This window comes from Euphorbia lathyris, chromosome 10 (assembly GCF_963576675.1).
Source record: "Euphorbia lathyris chromosome 10, ddEupLath1.1, whole genome shotgun sequence".
NCBI lineage: Eukaryota > Viridiplantae > Streptophyta > Magnoliopsida > Malpighiales > Euphorbiaceae > Euphorbia > Euphorbia lathyris.
Genome location: NC_088919.1, coordinates 12,283,895 through 12,305,531, shown reverse-complemented (window position 1 = coordinate 12,305,531; position 21,637 = coordinate 12,283,895). Strand labels below are relative to the sequence as shown.

The 21,637-nt window shown below is 35.2% G+C and overlaps 2 protein-coding genes across 3 annotated transcripts; both read left to right on the top strand.

Annotated features, from left to right (window-relative positions):
- The first annotated feature begins 264 nt into the window (after positions 1 to 264).
- Positions 265 to 6,573, top strand: LOC136209842 (monosaccharide-sensing protein 2-like). Its single transcript, XM_066001440.1, has 5 exons — positions 265 to 621; positions 2,251 to 2,817; positions 3,074 to 3,984; positions 4,963 to 5,150; positions 5,864 to 6,573. Exons 1-5 carry the CDS (start codon positions 543 to 545, stop codon positions 6,300 to 6,302), a joined length of 2,184 nt encoding a protein of 727 aa, XP_065857512.1. The 5' UTR covers positions 265 to 542; the 3' UTR covers positions 6,303 to 6,573.
- A 10,754-nt stretch (positions 6,574 to 17,327) lies between these two features.
- Positions 17,328 to 20,993, top strand: LOC136209492 (uncharacterized). Of its 2 annotated transcripts, XR_010677554.1 has the most exons (7): positions 17,328 to 17,548; positions 17,845 to 17,905; positions 18,229 to 18,364; positions 18,490 to 18,817; positions 19,613 to 19,741; positions 19,822 to 20,498; positions 20,656 to 20,993. XR_010677554.1 is itself a non-coding variant. In XM_066000962.1 (6 exons), exons 1-6 carry the CDS (start codon positions 17,458 to 17,460, stop codon positions 20,301 to 20,303), a joined length of 1,227 nt encoding a protein of 408 aa, XP_065857034.1. In that variant the 5' UTR covers positions 17,328 to 17,457; the 3' UTR covers positions 20,304 to 20,558. The 2 variants fall into 2 exon arrangements, 1 of the variants encoding a protein (XP_065857034.1); XM_066000962.1 differs by lacking the exon at positions 20,656 to 20,993 and having other exon boundaries at positions 19,822 to 20,558.
- Positions 20,994 to 21,637: the final 644 nt, after the last annotated feature.

Here is a 21,637-nt window from a genome sequence, read left to right as displayed (position 1 = left end):
CGATCTTGGTCGTTTTACTTCTCTAAGACGCGTGCAACATACATTCCGCATGTAATTTAATTTTTTTTTTTTGCAACCGAATGATTAATTGATTATATTTTACGCAAGTTAAGGGGCTGTCTAGATATATTATGCAAGTTGAAAGACTATCAAGATATTGTAAAAGTTCAGGGGCCAATGAAGTTTTGTGGACAAATTTAGGGGTCAAATGATGTATTGACCCCAAAAAAAAATATGAAAAAGATTGAAAAAAGAAAAAAAGAGAGGGAAGAGATGAAGATGAATGCACGTAATCATCGGAGATAACCATTGCCAATTATAGAATTTCGTTTACAGATTGGAACGAGTAATACGATAGATAATGTTAATCACTTCACTCGTCTGTCTCTCCTACATATACTCATCCTCTCCACTCCTTCTCCCTTTTCCCGCATTATGTTTCTGATTTCAATCTCTTTCTCCTTCTAGGAATGATTTTTACTCGTTGTTAGGGTTTTTCTTCTTCTTTTTTTGTTTGATCAGATTCTCCGTTATCAGGCAGGATGAGAGGTGCTGTTCTTGTAGCACTTGCTGCTGCTTTTGGGAATATGTTACAAGGATGGGATAATGCGACTGTTGCAGGTTTGATTATCTTTTATCATTCTTTATTCATCTTGATCGTGTGTTTTTATGTTGTTTGTGTTTAGGAAAGAGATTGAAATGCGGTGGAATTGATTTGAGTGATTTAGAAATGTGATTTGAATTGTACGATTGAGAAAAAATGGAAGAAAACCCCCAATTTCATGTTTGTAGTTCTTAATTATGTATATATAATGTGTGAAAGATCGGAAAAGAAGACATAGTTTCATGTTGTTTGTGTTTAAAGAAGAGATTCAATTGCATAAACTGTGGTGAAAATTGATTTGAGGGATTTAGAAATGATTTGAATTGTAAGATTGAAAAAAAAGGAAGAAAACCTCGATTTCATGTAATCATGTATATATAATGTGTGAAAGATCGGAAAAGAAGACATAGTTTCATGTTGTTTGTGTTTAAAGAAGAGATTCAATTGCATAAAATGTGGTGGAAATTGATCTGAGGGATTTAGAAATGATTGTAAGATCGAAAAAAAAGAGGGAAGAAAACCCCCAATTTCATGTAATCATGTATATATAGTGTGTGAAAGATCAGGAAGCAAGACATAGTTTCATGTTGTTTATGTTTAAGAAAGAGATTCAATTGCATAAAGCGTGGTGAAAGTTGATTTGAGGGATTTAGAAATTTGATTTGAATTGTAAGATTGAGAAAAAAGGAAGAAAACCCCCAATTTCATGTAATCATGTATATATAATGTGTGAAAGATTGGAAAAAAAAAGACATGTTTTCATGTTCTTTATGTTTAAGAAAGATATTCAATTGCATAACATGTGGTGAAAATTGATTTGAGGGATTTAGAAATGATTTGAATTGTAAGATTGAAAAAATAGGAAGAAAACCCCCAATTTCATGTAATCATGTGTATATAATGTGTGAAAGATCGGGAAAGAAGACATGTTTTCATGTTGTTTATGTTTAAGAAAGAGGTTCAATTGCATAAAATGTGGTGGAAATTGTTTTGAGGGATTTAAAAATGTGATTTGAATTGTAAGATTGAGGGAAAAAAAAAGGGAAGAAAACCCCTAATTTCATGTTTGTAATTCTTAATGCATATATAATGTGTGAAAGATCGGAAAAAAAGACATAGTTTCATATTGTTTATGTTTAAGAAAGAGATTCAATTGAATAAAATGTTGTGAAAATTGATTTGAGGGATTTAAAAATGTGATTTGAATTGTAAGTTTGAGAAAAAGAGAGTAAGAAAAACCCCAATTTCATGTTTGTAATTCTTAATCATGTATATATATAATGTGTGAAAGATCGGAAAAGAAGACATAGTTTCATGTTGTTTATGTTTAAGAAAAGAGATTCAATTGCATATAATGCGGTGAAAATTGATTTGAGGGATTTAAAAATGTGATTTGAATTGTAAGATTGAAAGAAAAAGGAAGAAAACCCCCAATTTTATGTTTGTAATTCTTAATCATGTATGTATAATGTGTGAATGATCGGAAAAGAAGACGTGTTTTCATGTTGTTTATGTTTAAGAAAGAGATTCAATTGCATAAAATGCAGTGAAAGTTGATTTAAGGGATTTAAAAATATGATTTGAATTGTAAGATTGAACAAAAAGGAAGAAAACCCTGATTTCATGTTTGTAATTTTGAATTTCAGGATCCCTTCTTTACATAAAAAAAGAGTTTCATCTGCAAACTCAACCGACATTGGAAGGGCTAATTGCAGCAATGGCACTTATATCAGCAACCATTATCACAACATTTTCAGGGCCTGTATCAGATATACACGGAAGGCGTCCGATGCTGATAATTTCGTCATTTATGTATCTCATTAGCGGTGTAGTGATGTTATGGTCACCTAACGTTTATGTCCTCCTTCTAGGGAGGACTTTTAATGGATTTGGGATTGGTTTGGCTGTTACTTTGGTTCCAATTTATATTTCTGAAACCGCTCCTCCCGAAATTAGAGGACTGTTGAATACATTTCCGCAGTTTATGGGTTCAGGTGGTATGTTTTTCTCATATTGTATGGTGTTTGCTATTTCATTGACTGATTCACCAAATTGGAGGCTCATGCTTGGAGTTCTTTCACTTCCTTCTCTTGCTTATATCATTTTGACTATCTTTTACCTTCCTGAATCTCCGAGGTGGCTCGTGAGTAAAGGAAGGATGGACGAGGCTAAAAAAACGTTGCAGAAACTTCGCGGAAGAGAGGATGTTTCAGGTTTGTTCATGGACTAGATATGTTATTTGTGTTGCACGGAAACTCTTCTTTAGTAGACGTTTTGTGTCTGTTTCCATTTCAGTTTCTATTTCCATTTCCTAGCTGTATTTTTTTAGAAATAACGTTTTCGGGGTGTGTTTTCATTTTAGTTTCCATTTCCGTGCAACATAGTATGCTATGCTATGCTATGATGTTTCACTCAGGTTTACATGCCAATTTCTGAATCTTTTTGTTTTATGGATGTTTGATTTATCAGGAGAACTGGCTTTGCTACTTGAAGGACTTGGGGTCGGGAAGGACGGAATTATAGAAGAATACATCATAGGACCTGATGATGGGGAGAGCACTGAGAAAGGGGATGTGAAATTATACGGTGCTGAAGATGGTGCGTCTTGGATTGCTAAACCTGTAACTGGACAGAGTAATGTTGGCTTTGTGTCTCGCCATGGAAGCATGGCGAACCAAAGTGTTCCATTCATGGATCCTCTTGTCACTCTGTTCGGAAGTGTTCACGAGAATATGCCTTCAATGGGAAGTATGATGCTTCCTAGCACAGCAAGCATGTTGAACATGACAGCGAATCAAGGTAGAAACGAGCAATGGGATGAAGAGAATCAAGGGGATAACGATGACTCAGCAGCAGAATCCGACAATGGTGACTCAGACGATAATGTGCGAAGTCCTTTGTTGTCGTGGCAAGGTTCTCATGGCGAAAAGGATTCTACCCGACCTATTGGCATTCGCCGCAATAGCAGCCTATTCACTGCAACTGGCGAAGATGGTGCTACTGGTATAGGTGGCGGTTGGCAACTTGCTTACAAGTATTCCGAAAGGACAGGTAAAGATGGCAGAAAGGAAGCCGGGATTCAGAGGATGTACTTGAAACAGGACGGTGGTGTTGCTGGTTCTATGCGAGGATCGATGCTTTCGAATGTTGGTGGCGATATGTCTGGAGATGGCGAATTCGTACAAGCTTCTGCTATAGTCAGCCAAACTGCAATGCGGACAAAGGAAGTGCTTGGTAACATTCCTGACAAAGCACCTGGAGTTCAACCATCACAAACAGCAGCAAGCAAAAAAGCGCCAGGGCCGAGCTTTTCTGATCTTTTCGAACCTGGAGTTAAGCGTGCTTTGTTTGTTGGTATAGGTCTTCAGTTACTTCAACAGGTAAACTAATTTAAGCTTTGTTCTTTATCGCTGAAAAAACTGAATTGAACTGAAGTGAACTAAATGCTAGTGAATACTGAATTGAACAGAATTTAACTGAATGCTATCGAACTTAACCGAACTTAACAATAATGATGATATTAGATTTTAAAATAATTTTAATGATAATATTGGACATTAATAAGCTTATAATAATAATAATAAATAAATAAATATATTATTAAAGATAAAACTAAATTGAATATCAAATAAAAGATTAGCTTGATAAAATCTTTATGAAATTAAATAAAAATGGGTCTAATTTAAATAAAAAATACAAATTACATATAAACACAATTTACATATAATTTAAAGTCTATGAAATTAAATACAAATTTTCATATGAATACAAACTCTTAACTTTTTATTACAATTAAGGGTGAAGGTGCACAAACACCCCTAACGTTTTGGGTAAGAAGTAATTTTACCCCTAACGTCTAAAATGGTGCAATTTTATCACTAACATTGATAAATTGGGTAAATTTGAGAAATAATTCATAATGCAATTCCTAATTTTCAAATATGGATGCATACTTTAATTTTATTTTTTTTATTAAACGATATATACTTTAATAAACTATAATTTCTTGACTTTTATCTATAAATGATAATGATAAACTATAAATAATAATAATAATAATAATAATAATAAATAATGATAAATTATAGATAAATAATAATAATAATGATAATAAATTATATATAAATAATTATAATTATAATAAATAATGATAAATTTTATCAAAAAAATAATAATAATGATAAATTACCGAATACTGAAACTGAATGCTAAAACTGGATGCTGAACTGAACTGATTGCTACTGAATTGAACTGATCTGATTATTACTGAATTGAATTGAACTGAACTGAACTGATTGTTACGAATTATATGTCCGAAACCCGAATCCACAAGCTAACTTTCTTGTTTGTTTATTCAGGTTTCTGGCATAAATGGAGTTCTGTACTACACTCCTCAAATTCTTGAGCAAGCCGGTGTAGCTGTTCTTTTAGCAAATATGGGCCTGAGATCAGATTCTGCATCTCTCTTCCTAAGTCTCCTTACGGCACTCGCAATGCTTCCTTGCATTATGGTCGCTATGCGACTGATGGATATAGCTGGCAGAAGGTAAGATTCTTCCATTCAATTATCAAAACCATAGTTGTTAAATCGAGATTCGACTTGTGACTCTGAAATCTCATTTTGCGAATCGGGACTCGTGAATCGAATCGAATCGTAAGATTCGGATCAAATTCAAAATGCTATAAAAAATAAAATATTAACCATATTTATTTAACATTAAATATTAGTTCAAGATGTAATTTTAATATCTAAATAGAAATTATATCAAGTTATAAAAGATAGTAGAGACGGATAGAATATAGAAAATAGAGACTAGAAGAAGATAATAACAAATAAATAGAAAAGAAGAGTGAAGGTTTTGGAATTTGTAAACTGAAGAGTCATCTAATTGAAACTAATTGTATTTCATAACATCTGCACGTTTTTTTGTTTTTTTAAAGTGAATAGTTATCTTCTTCGAAACTTCTTATACTGTACGTTTTTTAGTTGTTAAAAATTGATTTTTTTTTTATAAAATGGTGGCCTAAATCGACCGAATCGGGTGACTCGGTGAATCGGCCGAATCTGTGGTGACTCGTCCGATTCATGAAGCTTTCGAGTCGTACCATAATACGACTCGAATTCTAACTATGATCAAAACCGAACTGATTAACCCTTAACATTGTCAAGCTCTTACGCTCATTTTTCTAGTTCATTTTCGATATAGAATGCTCTCCGAATCCTTGAAAAATGCGGATTACGTGCTTTTTTGGCTGCAGGTCGATAATGCTGTACACAATTCCGGTACTGGTAGTGTCACTTTTGGCATTAGTACTGAGCAGTGTTGTGCATCTTGGATCATTTTTACAAGCAATGATCTCAGCAGCAGGAGTGATGTTTTACATATGCTTTTTCGTGATGGGACTCGGGGCGATACCTAACATAATCTGTTCGGAGATCTTCCCAACGAGCGTTCGTGGACTCTGCATAACATTATGTGCTTTGACATATTGGATTGGAGACATAGCAATCACATACATGCTTCCTTTGCTTCTCAACTCAATTGGCCTAGTTGGCGTGTTCTCAGTTTTCGCTTTTTTTTGCGTCGTAGCATGGATTTTCGTGTTCTTAAAAGTTCCCGAGACTAAAGGGATGCCATTGGAAGTCATTTCTGAGTTCTTTGCTGTTGGCGCAACTGCTCTTGCAAAAAATGACTGATTTCTCTGTCTAAGGATCGTCAATTCGATGTCCGATTTGCGCAACGGCAGCAATAGAATCAGTGAAGAAATTATGAACAGAAACAAAGGAAAAAAAAAAGGAAATTTGATTTGATTAATCTGTCATAGGAAGTTAGGAGTTTTGAGATTAAACCATGTGTTCTTTTTTCCTTTTTTTCTTTCATATTTTTTCATAGGATATTACATCTTTTAATGGATGAAATTGTTATTGGTTCATTCAACAATTATCAGAAAGTTGAAATATTTTTCCATGAATTGACAAAAAAATTGTGATTGAAAGGCGGGAAGCTAGAAAACTAAGCTTAAGCGACCTGTAAGTATCCCAACAAAGTTGGCACATCCAAAAGAGGTTATCAATGACGATTTTGAGGCTTTAATTGAAGTTTAGTGACATAATATTAGAAAATATAAATTTAGCGTTTTTATGTTACGTTTTGAAGTTTAGTAGTCATAAATAAATACTCTATTTTTAAGGTGTAATTCCAATAAAATTCTTCTGGTTTGGTCTATTTATAGATAAGGATCTGCTCTCTTTTTGGGTGGCAATACGAGACTAAGAGGGTGTTTGTCTACTCATTTTCCTCCTCTTATTTGCCTTTTCACTTTAAAATGGAGAGATTTAAGTGTTTGGTTAAATATCTCATGTTTGCCTTCTTTGCTTTTTGGAAAAACAGTTTTTTCAAACAACAAACCGTAACAGTAAACAACAGTTCAACCGAACAGGCCCTAAGTAATTCACCATTTTTTAACCCCGTTGAAAATGATGATGTGTTATTGAACAATGTTCTCAAGTAAATTATATATATGGCGATGTAATTTTACACGAGAGGGAGAACATGATCCCAAACTCCATAACCATATTCAGAACTGGTAGCTCCCGCTAAAGTATGCACTATATGATTCGTTCATCGATTAACAAACTGATACTGCAGTCTATAGTTAATGATATCCGCATAAAGAGATTTACAATCAGATATAGTAAAACCAAACACATAATTTATCTCAACTATACAATGAAAAACATTAACAAATGTCTGAGAAACAGATTCTGGGATAATATCTTTGTAATTATGCCCTTTCAACCAACTCAACGCTTTCTGCACATTAAGACACTCAACAATATATGAATCTAAGGAACAAGATAAAAGCCCAACTGGCACATTGACCAGGTTACTATAATTGTCTCTGATAATGATATCAAAACTAGCAGTGCCTTGAATAGGGAAAATAGCAACATTGATATTACACTTCAACATATCAGGTGAAGGCGGACATCACTTAGCAACTGGACAGGCAGTCGTAGAAGACATACTGGCAGGCATTGAACATAACTGAGCTTGGTTCCAACTCGAAAACAAAGCAGTAGCGTGACTGAAAATCAAACCAACTCGGACGTTCTTATTATTCCAAATTATAGGAACTGATCGGGGATTGTCCATGCCTCGACAATTCCAACTTAAAATACGCATGGCATCAGAGAGAGAAAAGGAGAAAAAATAAAAATAGGAAAAGAAATCTAAGAGAAATTTTTTTTATCAATAACGAGACATTCTTAATCAAAACGTCATTAAGAATTAAGTTAGTTATAATCATATTTACCATGAAAAAAGTTTTATTATTATTATTATTATTATTTGTTTTTGATAAAATGCCACATATCATTCCATTAACTTAATAATACAAATACAGCACGAAAGAAAGAGGAATAAAACCTCCATCCCATACAGACAAAGACCCACAAAGGGAAGGAAAGACTACAAAGAGCAATACATAGACTACAAAGAGCAATAAAAGACTATAAAGAGCACTAAAAACCAGAAAAAAAATACAAATACAACAAACATAGAAGTCATATCCTTCTCGTAACTAGAATTCCGTTGAAAAACCGTTGTAATCCATACTTCATCCTTTAGGCTCTTCCAGACATTCGGATCTGAGTCATTTCTGTTTGTGCATCCATGCAGATCTATAGATCTACGGACAAGATAAACCTTTTCCGCTCTTGCTAAGACCGAAAAAAGAATAAAAGAAAGAAATATAGCTCACAAGTATAGATCCGACAGAAAAAGAAGTTCAAGAAGGTATATAGACTTCAAACTAACAAGAAAATGTCAATCTAAAGGTAAAAACGAAAACTAAAATATAAATGGGAGGAGGAAGAAGGAACTCCTCTAAGAGTAAACCTAATTAAAAGACAATATCGGAATCGTTAAGTGGTAGTGATAATGGTGAAAAGCTAGAAAAAATAAGGATATTTTGAAGAGAAGAGCAAACAGAAGAGAAGGGTGTAGAAGTTAGAGAGAAGCTAGAGCTTCTCTCGGAGTGTAGATGAGATTGGATTTAAGAATAAAGATAGTTCTTTTTTAATGGGGAAGATGGGTTTTGCCATCAATTATTGCAAGTTTGCAATTAGTTTTTTTATTATTAAAATAAGCATTTTTAGAGATTTTCTCTCTCTAGATAGTCAATATTTCTCTTCTAATAAAATAATACCTAAATGATCTCAAAATTAAAACGTTTAAAAATTAAAGTTGCTTAGAATATTATTTTTATTAGCTCTACAATATGGGGTTATCCGCTATTAGCAAACAATAACAGCTGAATCAAACGGACCCGAAACAAATTTAAGGAGTCAATAGTTTATTGTAGATAAATTTGGAGAGCTAATAAAATATCTTCAAAGTACGAAACTTGTTACGTATTAAGATTACAATTGGATGCATCTATTTAAAAAAAAATCAGCTAACTAATTTTATTACAAGAAACACTTCATAAATTAATACTCGATAAATTAATAATCTCTTTAAAATAATAATTTCTTCTAGTCCCGACTTAGGACAGTTCAAAAAATGAGCAATTTTAATAAATTAATAAGATAATAATTTTTTGAAACAATAATTTATAAATACATTGTTTTATTATCTCTATAGATTAATAGTTTCTCAAATACATATGCCAAGTATATATAGATATATACTTAGGATAATTTAGCAAAATATGACTCTATAGCACTTTGAATTTCATCTCTAACTATTCTCAGGATAATTTAGCGAAACATGACTCTATAGTACTTTATATAGACAAAAACTTTATTTGTTCATTGATTTTAGACAGAAACTTTATTTAAATTAGTAATTTAAAATTTATTTTAATTTTTTAAAAATAACTCTATAACTCTATAAATTAATAATTATTAATTTATTGATTAATTAATATTTTAATAAATTAATAAAATTTTATGGTTCCAATATTATTAATTTATAGAAGTTTTACTGTAAATTGATGGAAAAGGGATGAGAAGTTTGCCCCACCAATTGTGACGTAAAAAGTGGAGAGGAGAGTGCGTTGAGGGGGAGAGAATCTACTCTTCCCAATTTGGTGTCTCTTCTCGTATTCCTCACACATAAAAAATCATGTATATATAGATATCTAATACAAAAAAAAACATCGTTAGACCTTTGATCATTCATTTTTTTTAGTTCATTAAACCCTTAATCTTTTGTTTGGATACCTTAGATACATTAAGCCACTGATCATTTATTTTTGGTCTCATTAACCCATTGATGACCAAATTAGTAAGTTGTGAACATCTAATTCTGTAACAGACTGTTATACATTATACATGCATTCGAAATTTGTATTTTTTTTAACTGTTTGAAAGCAGTTTTGGATGTGTAATGCGTCTATAGCAAAACTGTACAAACCTTAGTTCAAATTGTAAAAAATATATATTTTAATAATTTCAAATATAGATGAAGTTAATAACTAATTTTTAACGGAATTAGATATTCACAACTTACTAATTTGGTTATCAAGGGCTTAATGAGATAAAAAATAAATGATCACAAGCTTAATGTATCCAAATAAAAAATCAAGAATTTAATGAACCAAAAAATGAAAAATTAGGCGTGTGGCTATCACGCCCGACCACGCGGTGAGGCGTGTGGCTATCACGTCCGAACACGCGGTGAGGCGTGATATCCACACGCCCGCGTGTCGGATTGGTAAAAAAAAAAAGCTTTTTACACCCGTAAATAGGCCGTTAAACTCGTAACTACAGAATTGTACTTAAAACCTAAAAATACCATACAATTTTAACTAAAATCAGTAACAATAATATAAGTTAATGAATATTATTAATTACAACATATAAAACTAATATAATCTAGTCCAAGCCTCTCTCATTTCAGCGAATATATTGTCCAAGTGACAAACACTCGGATGATGAAATATACGCCATTGGGTGGCAATGGGAGGCACTGGAAATGTAGGATGTAAATAAAGACGTATGTAGTGATGATAACTCCCCAAATGACAAATCACAATCTCTCGCTCTGGTGGTCTTCCTTCGTCCGAACGTATCGGCAGTATAGTGCAACATCCTAATTGTGATGTAGTAAAAAGGAATATTATTGCATTCAAAACAGATGCAGCAGCATATAAGTCATCCGGACTCACCATCCAGTGGGACTCACTACACCCCGCTCCTGTCCATTTAATACGCATGAGGGCAGCATCAAATCCGTTCCCGTACACTGGCGCATACAGATCACGGTTTGCCCACATCTCATTCTCTATGAGCACTCTCATCAGCTTCCACTCATCCTGGTTATAGGTGATGGCATCGGCTAAAACACGAAATCCACAGTTACCATCTGCCACAACATCATGGAATCCAGTAATAAATGGTACGATGAGACCTTGAACCCGATGTAAATGGTGGTAACCGGCGATATCCGCATCAAATCCGACTGAAAATATTAATATATGAAATTTAACTTCAACATATATATTAATAAAATAAAATATACCCGGCATCTCGTTGTTATGCACAGATGAGGATGAGGAACGACCTCGACTACGACTACTCCTCGAACCTGATGACCGTGCTCGACCTCGTGGTGCCTGACTGTACTCCCATACACTCGGATTTTGTTTCGTTGATGAATTCCCCTTTGGTCTACCCCTAACAGTGTCTTTGACCTCAGGTTCTTTGAAGCCACTTTGTTCTGGGTTTATCTGATCATGAATCATCATCGATATGCTACGCACCATTGAAGGATCTAATTTTTCAACATTTTCCACAAGAGAGTGAAAAATTCGGTGATCCTCAGACCCGTCAGTATATACGGGAGCACTAACTGGTATGTCACTCAAACCTTCAAACGCAAAGAGATCTCCAAAAAGGATGGATTCGGTCAGCACGGACCGATGTGTCCGTGTCAATATACGTTTTAAGCTCACATGCACACGGAATGCCATGAGTCATGGGCAACACGCATCCGCATTCACTTACCACACCCATACTCAATCCGTGCATACGCTTGAGCTCAGCATTTAGTACACGCAAGCAGTAATGTGAAACGTGTAAGTCGAGATACTTGAAAGGTGCTCCACAGTGAGTCACCGCAGATCTTCTTCTCGAGTCCTCGAGTGAGTATCGGATTATATACCGTAAATGTTACAAAACTAATGTATTACACTTTAAAAGATTAAAGCAAATAACAGAATAAATGTTTTACTCGATCGCCTCGATCTGAGCCTCAATGTCCTTGTGCACCTTCGCCCACACTGTATCGAGTGCACCTGTAGATGAATTCAACCACTGTTTCAACTGTGCATGTGAACTCTCCACTCGACAGGTTGTGGTGTTTCCTAAGTGCAACACCTTGTTCGTCCATGCTCGACAAAACTTCTCTTTATGCACTAGCCATGTGGTCTCCACGTACTCTATCACACGAGGCCAATTGGCAGTAGTATCCTTCATGGCATACACTGCCGCCTCATATTCGGCTACTGTCGGGGCTTCAATTATACGTTTCCATTTGAAATTCTTAAAAATTTCACCAAAACTCTTCACTCCACACAACTTGCCTACTCTATCCTCCACATCTTTATTAATATGCCATCTGCACAATAAATGATGACTATGCGGAAATACCTCACGAATCGGCCTCATCAGTCCTAACTCCCGGTCTGTAGCCATGGCTGTTGGATGCACATCAGGTTGGAGCAAAAGCTTCAATTTTTGTAACACCCACATATAACTTCCCTCAGTTTCATCCTTCATGATTGCATAGGCGATCAAGAAGTTTTTGTTTGAAGGCGTCATTCCAATGATCTCAAAGAATGGCATCTTATACTTGTTTGTTTTATATGTTGAATCCATACCAACAAACAAGTAATAAGATCGGAACAGTGTGATCGATGTAGGATGTGCCATAAATAAGTGAGTCACAACATTGCTGCCCGGCACCGCTTGCGCCCAATGTACATATTCCTTATCTATAGCAAGCCGATAAAATTGATTGATTACATCCCGACCCTCAAAGCTCTCAGTCCTGATTTTCTCCCTGTAGTTATAGATATGTCTTTATGTCTGGCAATCCTCCGGATGTTTTTCTTTTACTGCAGCAAAAATAGCACAAGGCTTAGCTTGAGCTGAACTCATTTCACGAACAAGTTTTTTGGAACCCGGGCTTAGTCCGCTCATCTGTCTGTAGCCCTGACGATATACAGCCAACTGATGACAGTGTTGTCTTTTATCTCCAGCAATCCCATTCACCACCCAACCGCCTAATTCAGCGATTTCCAGAACCTTTATCTGGAATTTGCAACCACAGTACTTTGTTTTTGTATCACTCCGTAGTATAACATCCATATCCATATCCCTTTTCCTTCTATAATTCTTAATACCACGAGCACATTTAACCAATATCTACTTTGACTTGCCCCCTGTCTTGTGCAACGCTGTGGTTAACTCGAAGCCGATCCCAATTGCCTTCTGTTTTGCCCAGTTAACAGCTTCATGATATGTTTGAAACGTTTGTTTGGGAAAAAACTGCGAACTGTAATCAATACCGTTTCCGCCAAATTCTTCCTACGAAACCTCCTGCAAATGATAAATAACGAACATTACATTCCAACACGCGATATTTCTAAAGTGTTTCAGTGTCTAAACCCGAAAAGCAGCCACAAATATGCTCGGGCGTGTGAGCATCACGCCCCACCATGAGGTGGGACGTGTGAGCATCACGCTCCACTATGAGGTGGGGCGTATGAACATCACGTCCCACCTCATGGTGGGGCGTATGAATATCACATCCCACCTCATGGTGGGGCATGTGGCTATCACGCCCCACCATGTGGTGGGGCGTGATGTTCAAACGTGTTGGAATGTAATGCCCCACCATATGGTGGGGCGTGATGCTCACACGCCCGAGTATCGAACAAGTGAATTTTTTTTTTAAAAAAACGACAGAAATCAAAGGAAGTTCAATCGAAAAAATTCCTCAACTTCAGACACAGCATCACTCCCGTCTCTTTCCGGTGATAACAGATTGCTCTCCATCAAACGTGTTGTCTTTGATTTCAGATCAAAATGTATTTGGGAGAGTTTGAGAGAGTTTGAGAGGGTTTGAAATTTTCAATTTTTGGTTAAAGGGCGGTTACATCTTTTTTCGGGGTATAGTAATCCACTTTTGTAAAAGAAATTTTTTACCTCAACGTATAAAATAACACTATTTTATTAATGTTTATGAAATAGTGCAGATTATAGGCCTGGATTAACAAAAGAAAAAGGGTCAAATACATGGTTAAAAATTACAACTAAGTCATATTACCGAACTTAATTCTTAATATGTCACTATTCTTCATATATTATGATTTTACACCATAATTTAAAAATTCTAGACTCCAATTTATAAATCATAAATCCTAGAAAATATATTCTAGATTTTTAATATATAAATTCTAATCCTTAAAATATATTAAAAATACTGATTTTACTAGTTTGACATAATCCAAAATTATGACTTGACATAGTTATAAATAGTTTTTAAAAGATGAATTTCTGTGTAATTTTCTAAATTTTTTTTAACCGAACTTGACAGCTCGAACTGTTGATTACATGTTAATTAAGCGTTACGCTATATATGTTTGACTTTCATGATTGACGTAATAGAATCGTGCAGTCATGTGTGTTTTTATAAACAAGTTGCTCTAAATAACTTTATTAAAATCAAATTTGAAATTTAATGGTTTTATTAAAAATAAAAAGATACAAGGCATCAAAATAGTTTCAATTTTTCCTTTTGTGAAGTATCAATTTAGTCTTGATGTACAAACCAACGCTAGGGGTGTCAATATGGGTTCACGGGTTGTAAACGTGTCGTGTCGACTTACTCAAGTGACCCATTTATCCCAACCCTGACCCAACTCATTTAATAAATGGGTTGACTCGGCACGATTCGTTTAAGAAGCGAGTTGAACGTGTCAACCTGGCTAACCTATTTAATTTTGCAACTCCATACTAAAAAAAATATCCAACTAAACAAAATGAAAAAGAAAATAAAAACATGCATAATTGCATATGAAAAAAAATAAAATCTAATACAAACTAACAAAAAAAAATTCAACAAGATAACATTAAAAGTCTAAAATCCAAAACAACAACAAAATTAGTATCTTGTTCATTAGTCTTTGATTCAATGCATTCCAACTGAGTCGTCAATTTCTTTCAACCCATCCTGAACTATTAAATTTAGAATGTGAGCAGAGCATCTCATATAAAAAAAATCTTCACGGTTTAATAGATCACCCTTGCTATTCAATAAATTTTTCAACAAGTCCACACATGTATCATTTGCACTTACATTATCCAAAGTGAGTGAAAAAATCCTACCACAGGAAATTGTGAATTTTTTCACACAGAGCTACACCATTATGTGGAGGAGACAAATAACAAAAGTTTAAAATTCTATTTTGGATATTCCAATCTTTATCAATAAAATGTTCGGTCAAACAGATATACCCATCTGTTGTAATAGAAGACCAATAATCAGAAGTTACACATATCCTACTAGAAGTTGACTCAACAAAAGACTTACTTGTAGCTAGAGACTGAAGCGTTCACCGGATGTCAATGAATAGAGGCAGACAACACAAATTGTTGGGGAAAGAAAGTTGGAAACCTAATGTGTTTTGTAATCTACATATATATATATATATATATTATGGTTAAAAATTAAAATTACTTTAATATCCATAAAACTTTTTTATATTTACATGATATATGGGTTAGATGGGTTATATGGGTCGGGTTAGATGGGTTCACGGGTTGGGTTCACACGATCCATAGACTCGTCTAAATTATACGGGTTACAACGAATTCGCGAGTCAACCCGCGATCCGGCCCATTTATTTTACGGGTTAAGCGTGTCGACCCATTTATGACCCAAACTCATTTATCTCAACCCTAATTCGTTTAATTTCCGTGTTACGCGAATCGTGTTATCGTGTTGTGACTCATATTGACAGCCCTAACCAACGCTATTTTAGACTCAATATTTGTGAAATAGTGCAATTATAAGCATGAGTAAACGGAACTTAATAGAACTTGATACCTCAAATATACAAGTTCCGTTACCCGGGGGTTTGGGCTCCTTCGGCTGCTGGAACCACCTTGACCCCGATAGTTTCGGCCCCTGTCGTATTTTTTTTTATCGAGTATGGAATTAGCCCTCCCAAAATGGCCCATTACGTGTTAGGTTTACCCAAAATTCAAATTTTCAATATTTTTGGCCTAGATACTCCCTAAATCCAAATTTCTAATTTTTTTTGACGTATTAGGCCTCGTTAAATCCAAATTATTAATTTTTTTTGGGTTGGTAGGCCCTTTAAAATCGATTTTTTTTTAAAATTTTTTTTACCTGTTTAGCCCTCCATAAATCCATTTTTTTTACATATTAAAACTATTAAACGAAATCTAGCTTAATTTTAAAAAATTGTACATTGATACTTTTTTTTTTGAAAGAAGTACATTAATCCTTAAAAATTGGTTCTTAACCATTCAAATTATAACATGCATATATGTAAAAAAAATTTGAACAAGTTCGATTTAACAATTTTTTTGCGGACTCACGTGTAAAATCGGCTCCCCAACTAAGTAATCCTATATACGGCACTGCCTCGGCCTATAATTATACTATTTCACAAAAATTGAGGCTAAAATGATATTATTATATACCTCGAGACTAAATTGATATTCTTCAAACAAATTTAAAACTATTTTGATACCTTATCCCAAAAAAATAAAATAAAGTCCACTAGCCAAGTTTCATACTAGTTCGTTTGTCTGGATTAATGTTGGATATTTCAGGTAGATCACCCTTGATGGGACTCGAACCAATTCAACTGATCCATTTGTAATATTATAAATAGAAAGAGATTAAACAAAAAAAAAACAACTTTTTATTCTCTGCAAAAATGGAAATACGTTATTTTCTTTTCCAAGGCCAGATATTCACCGAAAGTAGGAATCCTCATACATATAGGGTTCTTAGAAGAAGAAGAAGGGTTCGGCCACATACCTTATAAATAAACATATATGGTCACACGAAATGGTACGTTACCATTACTATCTCACAACTAATCCTTATTTTTCAACTTTTCCAATACCTACTAACTTAGACATTAGAGAAGATTCGCTGGACTTCGTCCCTTCTCTAACTTTTTGTTCTGTTTTATAGGTCAAACGTCGAACTCGGCAAGAACTTCGGATGTTCAGTCAAAGCTTAGATACTTATGACATATCGATGACGGGTATGAGGATACCTATTCCCATCATGCTCCATTTCCATTCGTGGGGAACAATTCCTATTCTCATTTCTATTTCTATTCCTACTCCACGGGGATCTGGGAATGGGGATTCCCGATGGAATGTTCCCGTTCGGGTTGCATCCTTAGTTAAATTAGAAGAGGGAAAGAAAAAAAAGTTGCAAATGTACTAAATAAAATGCCTAGGGATCCTCTAGAGTTGAAAAGCCTCTAGAGTTGGTGGAGTTGTAATCTCAACCATTAATTATAAAATTAATGAATGAGATTTAATTGATAAATTTTAATATTTAATTAGTATAAATCATTCAATAAATGACTAATTAAATATCAGAGATTGGGTCGTAAATGACGTGGGAAAATATGATTGGGTCGTAAATGAACTCCTAATTAGATTGGCCAGAGCTGATCCCAAGTTAGAACATTTGTTTCTCTCTTTCTTCGTCTAGGGTTTCCAAAAATTTCAGAGATTTAAAGCTCGAATTCAATTTGAAAACGGAAATTGATTGAACAGGGAAGAAATGGAATCGTCGGATCGAACAGCTTTGGAGGACAGACCTGGTATTTTCGTCATCGGATCCTCCAACGTCGGCAAACGCACTCTTCTTTCCCGTAATCTCTCTCTTTTGTTTCTTATTGATCCAGCTTTTATTCATCTGGAGGAAGCTTCTTCCAGTGAAGCATTGATAATCTTCTGATCATTTATACATTGCTTAACTATGAAGTTGCTCTTCTGTGTAGTTTGTGAATTTTAATCCCCAATTTTTCATTTACATTCATAGGCAATTTTGGATAAAATTGATTTTTGTTTTTAGATGATTGCATATATTATGATGTAATGTGTATGAAGAAGTTAATCAAGCTGAAGAAAATATTAATTTCCAATTAAATCTGTGCTCTGGTTGTAGGATTATTATCTGTAGATTTTGATGATGCTTCTGATTCTTCATCTGAAGTACTTGCTTACGGGTGCGTCCACTGATAATACTGTTGCTGATAGAATCCGAACTCAAGACTCCGAATCTCGCCCGGAGCGGATGCGATTACCGGGTATCTAAGAGGAGCTTCAATTATATGTGGTGCAAATGTTAGATATATGACCAAAGATATCTAACATTTGCACTTGAAGCTCCTCTTGGAATTTCTTAGCCCGTGCTCAAGTGACAGGTCCATCTTGTAAATGCATCCGCTGCTTGTGAGATTTTGAGTCTTGAGTCCGGGTTCAATCAGTTTCCTTCTGCTTCGAATTCGAATTTTTTGAATATGGCAATTTACTTTTGTTCTTTTAATAGGTGGACTATTGATACAAAGTATTATACAGCTGATGTTTCTGTGTGGATGACTCATCTTCATGATGAATTTTCGATCCGAAAGCTCCCAATTTACAACGCCCTTTCCGCTTTAGTGATGGTTTTCGACATGAATGATGTTAGCCTCTTCCTTCCTATTGATAATTTCACTGCTTTACTTCAATCTCCATTTGGGGGTTAGCTCTGATGTAGAAGGGTATTTGATTTGATACGAATTTGCTTGTTTTAATGGATTTCGTGCAGCTATCTTCCCTCGTTGCGCTTCAGGATTGGGTGTCTCGGACTGATATTCACAAGTTTGAAATACTGTTATGCATTGGAAACAAAGTGGATCTGATTCCAGGTCATCCAGTTCATGCTGAATATAGAAGACGCCTTCTTAAACTCGATGATTCGTCTGCAGATCCTTATTCAGAGTTGTATGATTACGGGATATCTGAAACTGAAGGGAATAGTCTATTGGGTGGTGAGGAGCCGTCATTGGAGATCAGGAAGTCGTGTCTTGAATGGTGCAGCGAGCACAATATTGAGTACATTGAAGCCTGTGGTTCCAATGCTGAATTTGACAAATGTAAGAAGTAATAGTTGCCCTTCGCCTTTGATTAACAAGTATTCGGTCATTATACGATGGTTAATTTATTTCGGAAACTTGGTTAGCTTATGAAAAATCGCCGAACTGAATTAGATTGTGTTGTTTCTCTGTATATTTATTATTAGGATTACAATTATTTGGGTGCTTATGAAGTGGTATGAAGAGCAATAAGATGATCTTCTAGTGTTCCTATTATGATCTTATCGCTAATTATGAACTGAGAGATAGCAGTCCAGGTGCGGGGCAAGAGTGAACTGTAGCAGTCTAAGGCCGAGATGAATTGATTGAAGAAGAAATGAGCTTATATAGGTCTTGCAGAGCCTTTCTTTTCGCCTCAACGCGGGCAACATTAGAATTCTATTCGTTAGAGTCGTTAGGTCTTGCGGTTGTGACCGTGGCCAGAGGCTTCTTCCTCATGTACGTCGCTGTGGTGTGGAGACATCCGAAAAGAGAAGGCAGCCTATTGAGTACATTTTCCTTTTGGTGTCTGGGGTTTAAGGAAAGATTGGGGAAGTTGCGAGTTTTCGCTATCCCGAATGCTTTAAAAGAAGCTCTGCTTCGTCCCACACGAAACTTTTGCAGCGTACGGACTAAAGGTTAAGAATTATATATACTTTGAATCAGCTGTATAGAAGTAGGAATTAAGCGTCAGATTGTTTGCAGCTTGAATAATAGATAGACAATCAGGAGAAGAAAATCATATCTAATTATGCTATTCTAAGTATCAGTTTTCGGTGTCCGCTTGACTCGATAATGAAATGCTGTTCTTGACAGGTTTATCAGCAGATGGAGATCTACAAGGAGTCGAGCGTCTGCTTGGTGCTCTTTCTGCTCATATGTGGCCGGGGATGGTCCTAAAATCCGGCAATAGCGTAACTCTGCCCGTCTTACGTAACAAAGAAGGTTTTATTTATATTCTTCGGTATAAATTATTTTGCATTCATTGATTCGGAGTGCTGAATCTTTTTACATGCTTTGCACAGACTTATCAGAAGAAGAAGAATCTGATTATGAATTCGAGTACGAAGTGCTGTCTGCTGGTTCGGCTGAACCATTCGATGACACAAACATCGAATGGATTTCTGCAAATGGCACGAATACTGTATCTAACGTAGGGGTATCATCGTCGAGTGAACAAATTAATCCTGTTACAGAATGTGATCTCGCGGATTGGGAAAAGTTCGACGAAGAAGAGCTGCAACCCTCAACGTCAGCAGTTGAATTACACGGCGACAAGGAAACAAAGTCGAATGCAGAAGATACTAACAAAGAAACAGAACGAAACGAGGTTTCCCCTTTCGACTTTGAGGACTTGGAACAGTTGATGTCTGAGATCGGAAATATGCGTGATAATCTAAGATTACTGCCTGATTATCAACGGAAAGAAATGGCAGCGAATCTCGCCATGAAAATGGCTACCATGTTTGGTGGTGGCAGTGATGATGAAGAGGAACTCAACGTATGAAATGAGGGCAACATTCGACTGCTCGAGGAAAATCGATGGTCTTTTTACTTAAAGAATGGTAAAATTGAACTAGATTTTCTACGATGGGGGCAACATTGGACTGCTCGAGCAAAATCGACCCTTATCCCGTGTATGAATGAAGTAGTCGCATGTATAGACTTTATAGAGCTTGAATCAGATTCTCAATTATTACTGGTAATAAAAACGAGTTCAATTTTCATTACTACTTTTCTTATGTAGTGTCCGTTTGGTTTCGATTTTTGGAGCCATTTTTTGCATTTCAATTCCGAAAAGATGAAGAATTCGAAACAACTTTTAGTAGAAAAATCGACTAATATCTACTATCTATTAGAAACAAAGTCAAAAGCAGAAGATCCTCAAAAAGACAGAACGAAACGAGTTTTCCCCTTTCGACTTTGAGGACTTGGAACGGTTGATGTCTGAGATCGGAAATATGCGCGATAATCTAAGGTTAATGCCTGATTACCAACGGAAAGAAATGGCAGCGAATCTGGCAATGAAAATGGCTACCATGTTTGGTGGTGGCAGTGATGATGAAGAGGAACTCAACATATGAAACGGGGGCAACATTCGACTGCTCGAGCAAATGGTAAAATTGAACTAGATTTTCTACGATGGGGGCAACATTCGACTGCTCGAGCAAAATCAACCCTTATCCCGTGTATGAATGAAGTAGTCGTATGTATAGACTCTATAGAGTTTGAATCAGATTCTCAATTATTACTGATAATAAAAACGAAATCAATTTCATCACTACTTTTCTTATGTAGTGTCTGTTTGTTTTTAATTTTTGGAGCTACTTTTTGCATTTCAATTCAAAACAGTAGATGAAGTGTTTAGTAAGAATTGGAAAACAACAACTTTTAGCAGAAAAATCGACTAATATCTACTATCTATTAGTAACAACTAATACTGAAAATACTGAAAGCAAACAGTAATGATTAAATCCAACGGGTTACTTTGAGTTTGAATAGCGCTTAATGCGGAATCAGTGCAGAGTTACGCGCTTAAAACCGTTCTTTTCCCTTTTAATTGAATTGATATTCTGTTTTGACATTGCAGGGTTTATATTGGCTAAAATGAGACATTAAGGACTAATTGGGAGCTGATTAGATGGAACTGTGTAAATTTGTGTCTTACTTCTTGAATCAAACCGAATACATGAATAATAAGACTCCGAATTGAATTGAGATATATGAATAATAAGATTCAGAATTGAATTGAATCGTGACTGTTTTTTTAGAATTGAACTAAATTGAACTATTGACTTCCATTAGATACTGATATCAGGTAAATATAACTATACCATATGG

Bases quoted from the DNA above. Each gene is read 5' to 3' on its own strand.
- LOC136209842 (XM_066001440.1), top strand. From the start codon at position 543: ATGAGAGGTGCTGTTCTTGTAGCACTTGCTGCTGCTTTTGGGAATATG. The intron at 3,985-4,962 runs GTAAACTAATTT...TTGTTTATTCAG, and splicing joins GTCTTCAGTTACTTCAACAG to GTTTCTGGCATAAATGGAGT. The intron at 5,151-5,863 runs GTAAGATTCTTC...TTTTGGCTGCAG, and splicing joins ATGGATATAGCTGGCAGAAG to GTCGATAATGCTGTACACAA.
- LOC136209492 (XM_066000962.1), top strand. From the start codon at position 17,458: ATGGAATCGTCGGATCGAACAGCTTTGGAGGACAGACCTGGTATTTTC. The intron at 18,818-19,612 runs GTAAGAAGTAAT...TGTTCTTGACAG, and splicing joins CAATGCTGAATTTGACAAAT to GTTTATCAGCAGATGGAGAT. The intron at 19,742-19,821 runs GTTTTATTTATA...TGCTTTGCACAG, and splicing joins CGTCTTACGTAACAAAGAAG to ACTTATCAGAAGAAGAAGAA.